The following is a 10,096-nucleotide window of genomic DNA, read 5'->3' as shown; positions in this document are numbered from 1 at the left end:
GGAGCAGCAGCGGTGCAGAGCAGAGGCAGAGGCATCCCTGGCCCACCCCTTCTCTCCCTGGGGCAGGAGGCGAACCCTCCCCCCCCCCGAACACCCCCTGAACTCTCAAACTCTGCTGAGCTGGGCCCGTAAACTGGGTAAGGGGACAGCAGAGGGAAAATGGGAGGGGTGTGCCAAAGGGACATTCGTCCATTGGACTCTCTCATCCCAAGCTGGGAAACTGAGGCAAGGGGCTGCTGCCCAATGGATTGTAGGGCAGGCGTTTCACTCACAGTTCACATACTGCTGAGTCACTTTGTGGTGGTTTCCCCAGTTCATGCTGCGTTTCTTTCTCCTCTAAATAAAAGTTCTCGTGTGTTAGACTCAGACTCAGCGCTCGCGACGGGGGAACAGCTGCCTGTTAAGGGCGTGCTGGTCAGTTTCCCAGATTTCTGGGAGGGCGCTCCAGCTGGTTCTGCTTTGCAATGCTAAGAGGAACCCCGAGATCCTGATTCTCGTCCTTGTCGCTGCCAATACCACCTGGCACAAGTGTTACACCCCCATCGCGTTCTGCACAACCCCCGTTCCTGCCATCTCCTCTGGCTTGATCCTCTCCATTTAGTGCGTCCTTCGTCTGGAAGGCCGATGGTACGGTAATGCCGCAGAGTCCCACTGAGAAATTAAATCCCTGGCTCACACCTGCCCGGCTTCAGAAACGTTGGCTTTCTCGGGGAGGAGGGAGGGAGCCCAAGAAATCTGGTATCTGCGGTAAATAAAGGATGGGCAGACGTTCCGGAGGGGGCTCCCTCCCTGCCCACAGGCCAGGCTTGAGGCCAGCGGTTGAGAAAGCAAGATAAGCTGGGTGTGGAGTGGCGCTTTCCCCATAAAGGCATGGAGCCCCGGCTCTGGTTTCTGATGTGGAAGTGGGACGCTTCAGGTTGCTAACTCGCCCGCTCAGCTGCAGCGTCGGGATGGGTGAGTTTTATTGAAATGCCCAGTATTTCACACAGCCTGGAGATGTAGGGCCAGAGCCTGGTGGTGGGCACCAGAGCCCCAGGCGGTGTGGGCACGTGGGGGAGGTGCAGTGGCAGGCATGCTATGTGGCCCCTGTGGGACACCATGTGCCCTGAGTGCCCGGGCACAGAAAGGAACGTGCCCAGACAGACGCAGTAACTACCGCATAGAGAGGGGCAGCCTGCACTCCTCTCAGGCCTGGTCTCCACTACGAGTTTAGGTCGACTTTAGCCGCGTTAAATTGAATTAAGCCTGGACACGTTCACGCGACGAAGCCCTTTCTTTCGACTTAAAGGGCCCTTTAAGCCGGTTTCTTTACTCTACCTCCGATGAGGGGATTAGCGATAAAATCGGCCTTAGGGGGTCGGAATTGGGGTAGTGTGGACGGAATTCGACGTTATTGGCCTCCGGGAGCTATCCCACAGTGCTTCATTGTGACTGCTCTGGACAGCACTCTCAACTCAGATGCACTGGCCAGGTAGACAGGAAAAGCCCCACGAACGTTTGAATTTCATTTCTTGTTTGCCCAGCGTGGAGAGCACAGGTGACCATGCAGAGCTCATCAGCACAGGAAACCATGATGGAGTCCCAGGATCGCAAAAGAGCTCCAGCATGGACAGAACGGGAGGTACGGGATCTGCTCGCCATATGGGGAGATGAATCAGTGCTAGCTGAACTCCGAAGCAGTAAAAGAAATGGCAAAATATTAGAAAAGGTCTCCAAGGCCACGAAGGACCGAGGCCATAACAGGGACGCACAGCAGTGCCGCGTGAAAATTAAGGAGCTAAGGCAAGCCTACCACAAAGCCAGAGGAGCAAACGGAAGGTCCGGGGCAGAGCCGCAAACATGCTGCTTCTACGCGGAGCTGCATGCCATTCTAGGGGGTGCAGCCACCACTACTCCAACCGTGTGCTATGACTCCCTCACTGGAGAAACACACAGGGAAGCGGGTTCGGGGTACGAGGACGATGAGGATGGAGAAAATGTAGATAGCTCACAGCTGCAAAGTAGCGGAGAAACCGCTTTCCCCAACAGCCAGGATATGTTTGTCACCCTGGACCTGGAACCGCCCCTCAGCCCGGGCAGGTGCACAAGGGGGAGGGGATCCCTGGTGCATCCTCTGCTTTCCCGACCTTGCCTGGCCAAGGCACAAGGGCCGGGGGCGCAGTGAGGTACATGCTGCTTTTCCTTTGAAACGGAGCAGCATTTCCCCCAGCAAGTGCATGCTGCAGCATGAGCCTGGCTAGCTAGGAGTCTGGCAGTGCCTCCTGGTGGGTAAAGAGTGCCCCCGGGGCCATGGGGTACCAGGAGCCTGGCGGGGATCCCCTGCCCAGCGCTCTGCTGGACCCTAGGCAGGAATCCTCCCGACCTGCCCCAGGTACCTTTGGGCATTGGGGCCAAAGTACTTTAGAACACAAAGGAACTAGCATAAGCCATGTTTTAAAAATGGGGAAACTGAGGTATGGTGCAGTGTAATGAGTTTTCCAAGGTCACAGGTCGAACTCAGGCCCTCTGTGTCTTAGACTATTACAGTGTGTGAACGGCTGCTAGCTGGCAGCGTCCCCGCTCCTCTGGGGCGTCAGGAGAAGGGGAGGCGTGTTTTCAAGGATGAGTGACTCCAGATTGGTATTTCACTTCAGTTCCAAACATTGTAGTTCTGGCTTGTCAGACTCACTGAAATCCTTTTCCTTTAAAGCGTTAACCCTTTGCCTGCCATGGGGTTACGCCTCTCTCCTCCCTCTCACAAGGATACCTGAGATTGCTGGCAGCGTGTCACAGTTACTTGGGCTGTGACATTGTCTGAAGAATTTGGGGTCCAGGCAGCTCCAAAAAGAAGGTGTTTCCAATGAAATCTGTCTGGGGATCATGTCTGGGCAAAGTGTTTCCATTGCAGCAGTGTGTTTCGGTGTGTCGTTTACACGGTGTTCTCTCTCTCTCTCTCTAATTCATTTGCATGTTTGTATCACGGTCACTTGTGGGAAGTATCAGAGGGGTAGCCGTGTTAGTCTGAATCTGTAAAAAGTAACAGAGGGTTGTGTGGCACCTTTAAGACTAACAGAAGTATAGGTCACTTTTGGGGTTAGTTGTGGACTTTCTAACTTTGCAACACCACATGAATACAATGATGGCTGACAGAAAGCACGGTGCCGGCCGGACTCCAGTGCGGCTATAGCCTGTTCTGGTTTGACACACACACACACACACACTCCGCCCCACCCAACAAAAAGCTGCCAATTTGCAACTGTCATGGGCCGGCAGCAGCTATAATCAAACTTGGGACCTCTGGAGCTTCACACGTGAGCCTCTGCTGTAGGGTTCTCAACCTATTTCCCATTGGGGGCTGCATATGCCGTGCTCTGCGTTCTGTGGGCTGTAGCTACACAAGATGTAATACCAGGGCCGGGATAGATATACCTGGAGGAGGGCGGGGGGTGAATGAGCCGGTTTCTGGCCAAGAGTCTGGATTGCTCTGGGCTGCTGATCCCGGCAAGGTCATTGTGAAGATGGCCTGGGAAAAGCATGTGTGGGGCGGAGGAGGGGTGTCTATGTTAATCCCGGCTGAAATAAATGGCCATGCCCTTGCTAGGGCAGCGCTTACAGTGCACCCCTCAGGGACCCGGCTCCATTTTGAACTCTTTTTGGCCAGGACTGTGGCCCCTGGCGACTCTGCCCACTTTAAGCCTGGCCTGAGCTGGGCCCACAGAACAGCTGCAGTGTCAGCAGCGTGTCCCCCTCTGGGCTGCTGGGCTGCAGTGCAGGGGGCAGCATGCCTGGCGTGGGGCACACAGCAGCTCTGTGCCCTGGGCCCCTCTCACCTGGCACTCATCTGAGGGGGGCAGAGCCCTGCCGGAGGCTGCCCAGCTGCTGTCTCTGTGTGGGTGAGCGGGCACTGCCCTCCGGCTGGTGGTAGTGACTGTGGATGGGGGGAGCAGGGACAGAGGGGGTTGCTCCGAGCAGCACTCCCCTTGCAGCGGTGCAGCGGGGGGAGAGAGGAGGCAGCTCCTTCCCCACCACAGGGAGCGCTCCAGCCGGCCCTGACCCGCCCGGGACCCGGGAGCCAGGCCATCGGAGCCGCAATCTTTGAATGGTTTTTACCATGCAGCTGGGTCCCAGCTGTGTGCTAATCGGGCCGGCTGCAGAGACGGAGACAGTGGCCGGGCCAGGGGAGAGGTGAATGGTGGGCTTCACCCCGTCTCCAGAGACTTGGGCCCCCCCCCCCCCATGCTGAGCCCCTTTGAACATCCAGCCATGTCCTGTGGTGCCTACCTGGGAGCTGAGCTCTTCTGAAAATCTGGCCCAGTAGTTGAGCCCTCTGAAAACTCTGGCCTTAGCGTCTAAGGGTAACATTTTCAAGAGTGGCTAAGTCACTTGAGTGCCTAAATCCCAGTGACGTCTAGTGGGATTTAGGCACTTGTGAAACTCTCTCCTGGTCTCATGTCCAGAGGTTTCTGTCCCCTGCAGGGTTCCAGTCCAGCTCTCTCCTGCTTCTGTCTGCGCTGTCCATGATGGCGCTCCTTTGCGTAGCCCCCGTGCAGGGCAACGGGGCCCTGGCCCACAAGAAGGTTAAGAGGGGTGAGTAGAGAACCCGTCGGAGAGCTTCTATCATCTGCCATATCCGAGATCAGGGCATCGTGGGCCTGATTCTGCTCCTCTCCCCCATGCCGGGGTCACCCCTAGATCCACTTATCCACTGAATGCACCTTCCAGCCCCCCCGCCAGCGCTGGGCCCAAAGAAACGCTGAGTTCTCCGAAGGGATCGCAAGGCCGACCTGCGCTAGTGAGCCCACTACTCCCATTCGCAGGCCTCCAGTGCCTGGGAATGGGCCAGCCGGGGTGGGGGAGGTGCTGCTCGACTGGCTGTTTGCTTTACACAGCTTCGTTATCCCTTTCTCCGGTAACGGCTGCCAAGCCCCCGGCAGTGACTGAAGAGCGCTGGTGCCAACCGCAGGGCAGGGTGTGGGAACCAGGCACCCCCCCCAAATTGGCTGGGAGTTCTACCCTTCCATCTAACCAACTCCTATACTAGGGCTAGCCCCAGCTAACAGCTGGGGATCTCTCGCTCATGCCTAGAAGCCTTGCCCCCAGAGTCCAGGCAGCAGGGAGAGCCAGTTCCTCCTTGTCAGGGGTTTTCATTCCCTTCTCCCCACACCTCCAGTGGCTCTGGGAGCTGCTCAGGGGCTTGCCCAGGCAGGCCAGGGGCCGAGCCAGCTCCAGAGGTGGCCCTGAGCCCCTGCCCCCCGCAGTGCTCAGCAGCTCCTCCTCCTCGGCTCAGCTATGGGGGAGGGGCACACAGGGGGATTGTCTGGGGGGGGGTAGGGGAGCTGGGGGTCTCAGGCTCGAGGGAGGACCCTGGGGAGGGGAGGAGCAGTATAACCACAGTGCTCTCATTCTACCAGGATAGTTCGGGACAATTTCCGCCCCTAAGACAAGCCCCTCGATAGGATGTCTGCAATTTTAAAAGGCGCCACAGAGAGTTGGGTGCCTAAATCCCACTGAATTCCAATCACAGTCCGGTGTCAAACTCCCTTAGGCTCTTTGAAAACTCCCATTTAAATTGTCACTGATGGGTTTCATAATTGACATTCGCTGAGATGGATCTGGCAGCGTCTCCCCCACCCTCCCCAAACGATTTCTTCAGCAGTACGGACTCAGGAAGGATACAGAGCCTTGGTTTACACTTGATTCATCTCTTCAAGGTTTCTTCAAAACCAGCAGAGCAAGAAACTATTCTTATTTTATTTTATTGGTAAAATGAAAGTGTAAGATCTGGAGCGGGATTCTGTGGCCAGGAATGGCCGGGGGGGATTCTGTGGCTGTAGTATTGTGAAATACACAGGACCTGCCTCTAAAAACCCAGCCTCCAGTAACCCCAGGCTGATTTGATCGAGCTAGCTAGCTCTCACTCCCCCACCCCCACCTGCCCCCTTAACCTGATGTTCGTGGCATTTCAGGGTTCCCCAAAGACTGCAGCAACATTCCCAGGGACAGCCCCAGCGGGGTCCATGTCATCCAGCCGGCAGGCTCTCCCCCTCGAGTGGTGTGGTGTGACATGGACACCGAAGGCAAAGGCTGGACCGTTGTCCAGAGAAATTCTTACAACACAGAGATCACCTGGAAGGAGTCCTGGAGCACCTACAAGTACGGCTTTGGGAACGTGCAGCAGGATTACTGGCTGGGCAACGAGTACCTGTCCCTGCTCACGCGGCAGAACATCTACAAGGTCCGCTTTGTCGTGGAGGACAAATCCAACAACACCCGCTACGCAGAGTACGACATCTTCAGTGTCGAGGATGAGCTGAGCGGGTACCCGCTGAGGCTGGGCAGGTACTCTGGGGACGGCGAGGACTATCTCACCACCTACCACTCTGGCCTGGGGGGCATACACGACAACATGAAGTTCAGCACAAGTGACAAGGATCAGGACCAGGCCAGTGGGAATTGCGCAAGTAGCTATGGAGGCTGGTGGTACGACAAGTGTCAGAACGTCCTGCTCAATGGGAAAGGCTACATCTACTGGGCAGGGTTCTGTAAGAGTGGGGAGTGCAAGTCTTCCCTCATCCTGGTTAAGCCAACAGACGTGTGCTGGGTCCGGCAGGAGGAGCCCATCCTCCTTGGGAGCCGGTGCCGCTGAGAAGGGGAGACAATATTAGATCAGACACAACGCTCCATCCCCCACCTAATCAGTGCAGTCCCTGCAATGCCTCCACTCTGCTCACCCCCTTCCCTGTTGGGTTCTGCACGGTAAATCCCCTGGAATAAATGCTGAGAGCCGACCCCTCCGATGCGTTCGAATGACACGAAGAGTGTGATTGGTGTGTATAACTGGACCCCCACTTCCACTCTGCCTCACTGGAAGCCATGTCACTCACTACGACTTTAGACCCACATTTACCTCTGCTTCTCCCAGCCCTGCCACTGCCCCTTGGCATTAGTGATCAATGAATCATGACACTGGATTTCTAGCAACTGTCATTGAGCATTTAAATGGGGGATGACTCAAAGACAGGACTTTACATCTGAATCCTGCATGTATTAGCAGTGGTGAGTTTGGGTTCAAAAACCTGGCCTCTGTGTTTTTAATAAATATGGTTATTACATGAGAAAACATTGCAACAGTAATTAGTTGCTGATAAATCACGGAGATTAGATAGACGTGCAACGAAACCGCACAATAAAGATATTGGTGTCCCTCTTCAACCCAAGGGGCTAGTCAAAGTTTGGGGCCCTGGGGATGTTCCAGTGGGGAGCAGAAATTGGCAATGGAGTCTGGTAATCTTTTGATGTCTTGTTTATTGACAAGGAACATACAGAGTCCTGCTTCTCCAAACACAGCAGGAACCAACAGCAGGGATTAGCCTCCCTGCTCTCAGCTCCAAGCCTCTTTAGCCAGCACCTGGCCCAAAAGCTCTCTATGCTCCTCTCACGATCACACCATGCTCACAGGCTCTGCTCGGCTTTCCTGCTCTGCCTCCGTGTCCTGGCTGCACTGCCCGGCTTGTCTCTTTCACACACGCACCAGCTCAGAACGACACTCGGTGGCATCCTCTGCCCACCTGGGGCTAGTTTCTGGGCACACGCCATCATGGCTTGTTCTACACGAGGCCCCCTTACCTGTTGCTTCCAGCTGTCTTAAATGAAGAGTGTATCCTCACAGCTGTGTCAATGAGATTTTAACTCCACCCATCACATGGTATAATCCAGCTCCTAGCAGTGTATTTATCGGTCAGGCTGACGTCCTCTGAGCATCTCTGAGCATTTCCTGCCTGTTTGGCTTCAGTCACTTCAATCAAAGTTCATTGTGACCAGATGCTGAACACCATTAATGCTAACAGCCAGGGGCAGGAGCACCCCGAACAGAGAAAGATCAGGCTAAAGAATAACGCCATGGATTCAAGTCAGCTGGGCCTGATGAAGTTCACCCTCGGGCAGGGCTCCCAAATCGTGGGCTGTAGCCCAAAGATGGGCCATGACGTAGCCCTGGCTGGTCCACTGGCAGGGGTGAAGATGGGGGGGAATGTGAAGGGGTGTTGCCCTCCCGCAAACTACATCTTTCCATTCCCCTCCTGACCATGGCCCTTCAGTGCATCCCCAGGACACAAGGCCCTGTCTAATTGGCCTCCCTGACAGAGCCTGCATGGAGAGAGTGCGTAGGGGGGAGTTTGGGGGGCAGGTTTGGAAACAGGGATGTTTTTAGCGGGAGGGAAGCTGGGAGCCGCTGAGGTGCAGCTGGAAGGTTTCCTCCTCCCTCCTCAGCATCTGGGGTGCAGACAGGGGGGAAGGGGTTGCTATTTTGCAGTTGGGAGTATCAGGGACCCCGCCCCCCCCCCCCCCCCCGTGCACTAAGCTGTCCCCTCCATCTCGGTTGCTGGTGGTGAAGTGGGGGTGTGCTGTTTTGCAGTGGGGGAGCGGGGGATCCCCCTGCCCAGGGCACTGACCTCTCCCCTTCCCACCTCCCATCTCCGCTGTCCGTGCTGGGAGCCACCCCCACCCCCCACTCTGCCCATTGCAGGCTGCGCTTGGTGCCTTCCCCAGCCAGCCATCCCTCGCCAGGCTGGAGCATGACGCTGCAAGCGGGGACATCCTCAGCCTGTCCCGGGCAGCCAGCTCGCTCGGCCGTTTTGCTGACTGGGGGCTCCCTGCCAAACCCAGGGTTCCCCTGCACCATTCCCCCCAACTTGGGGTCCCACCCACACCCCAACTCCCCCCTGAACATGGCTACCCCTCCCCTTCCAAAACAACCTGAACTCTTCATACGCCACAGCCCACCCCCGCCCCTCCCCATGAGCCACCTGGCAGCAGTGCCCTGCATCGGACCAAACTGCTCTCCATGTCTCCCTCCCACCCCCACCCCCCAGGGCCAGGCTGGCGCTCTCTGGGGCTGGACCCCGGCTGTGACTGGGGTTTCAGCACTCCTGCTTCACAGATGTGTACAGAGCACTGTATAACCAGAGTTGTCATAACTATAAAGGGAAGGGTAACAGCTGTCCTGTGTACAGTACTATAAAATCCCTCCTGGCCAGAGACTCCAAAATCCTTTTCCCTGTAAAGGGTTAAGAAGCTCAGGTAACCTGGCTGACACCTGACCCAAAGGACCAATAAGGGGACAAGATACTTTCAAATCTTGGTGGGGGGAAGGCTTTTGTTTGTGCTCTTTGTTTGGGAAGTCATTCGCTCTTGGGACTGAGAGGGACCAGACATCAATCCAGGTTCTCCACATCTTTCTGAACAAGTCTCTCATATTTCAAACTTGTAAGTAAACAGCCAGGCAAGGCGTATTAGTTTTTACTTTGTTTTCTCAACATGTAAATGTACCTTTTACTAGAGTGTTTACCTCTGTTTGCTGTACTTCGAATCCGATTTCTAACGCAGCGTTTTGCTCTGGCCTATTGCTCTTTAAGTTTGATTACCCTGTAAAGTTATTTTCCATCCTGATTTTACAGAGATGTTTTTTACCTTTTTTCTTTAATTAAAAGCCTTCTTTTTAAGAACCTGATTGATTTCTCCTTGTTTTAAGATCCAAGAGGTTTGGAACTTGATCCACCAGGAGTTGGTGGGAGGAAGGAGGGGGATGGTTAATTTCTCCTTGTTTTTAGATCCAAGGGGGTTGGAACTGTATTCACCAGGAAATTGGTGAAAGGTTTCTCAAGGCTTCCCAGGGAAGGGAATCCACTTGTGGCCTGGCCAGCAAACCTTCGAGCAGGCAACCCGAGGGGCTGCAGCTAGTCCCCTTGACTAAGCAGTTCCGAGCTCTGTCATTAAGGTCTATAGTCACCCAGCAGGAGGAGGTAGCTGCATTTCAGGTTTTTGCTCTAGCAGACAAAAGTGTAAGGAGAGCTGGCAAAGCTGATGTTAGAAACATTGACATTGGAAATCCATGTAAGTGTAGAAGAGTGACGGAACCAATCGTGCAGGGACGCGGGAATTCACTCTCACCTGGCCTCTGGGGATGGAGGCAGCACGTGGCTGGCACTTCTCGCTCCTGCCGTACGAGGGGCAGGTGCTGCTACCGACTGCTCCCCCTAACCCCACCCTGCTGCGCTCTGGGGATGCTGCCCTGCTGTGGAGCTCTCAGGTGTCTTGAACTGGAATTTGTTTGGAGAGA

At 55.4% G+C, this 10,096-nt stretch overlaps 1 protein-coding gene across 3 annotated transcripts; it reads left to right on the top strand.

The window, feature by feature from the left end:
* The first annotated feature begins 844 nt into the window (after positions 1–844).
* Positions 845–9,487, top strand: LOC128825485 (fibrinogen-like protein 1-like protein). 3 transcript variants are annotated; one of them, XM_054008005.1, is made up of 4 exons: positions 845–954; positions 1,524–1,621; positions 4,456–4,566; positions 5,946–9,487. In XM_054008005.1, exons 2-4 carry the CDS (start codon positions 1,606–1,608, stop codon positions 6,623–6,625), a joined length of 807 nt encoding a protein of 268 aa, XP_053863980.1. In that variant the 5' UTR covers positions 845–954; positions 1,524–1,605; the 3' UTR covers positions 6,626–9,487. The 3 variants fall into 3 exon arrangements, with proteins under 3 accessions (XP_053863980.1, XP_053863981.1, XP_053863982.1); XM_054008006.1 differs by lacking the exon at positions 1,524–1,621 and having other exon boundaries at positions 859–954; XM_054008007.1 differs by lacking the exons at positions 1,524–1,621; positions 4,456–4,566 and having other exon boundaries at positions 880–954.
* The last annotated feature ends 609 nt before the right edge of the window (positions 9,488–10,096 follow it).

The sequence above is a fragment of the Malaclemys terrapin genome, chromosome 18 (assembly GCF_027887155.1).
Source record: "Malaclemys terrapin pileata isolate rMalTer1 chromosome 18, rMalTer1.hap1, whole genome shotgun sequence".
NCBI lineage: Eukaryota > Metazoa > Chordata > Testudines > Emydidae > Malaclemys > Malaclemys terrapin.
Note: the sequence above shows the minus strand (reverse complement) of the source record. Positions and strands in the feature narration are given on the sequence as shown.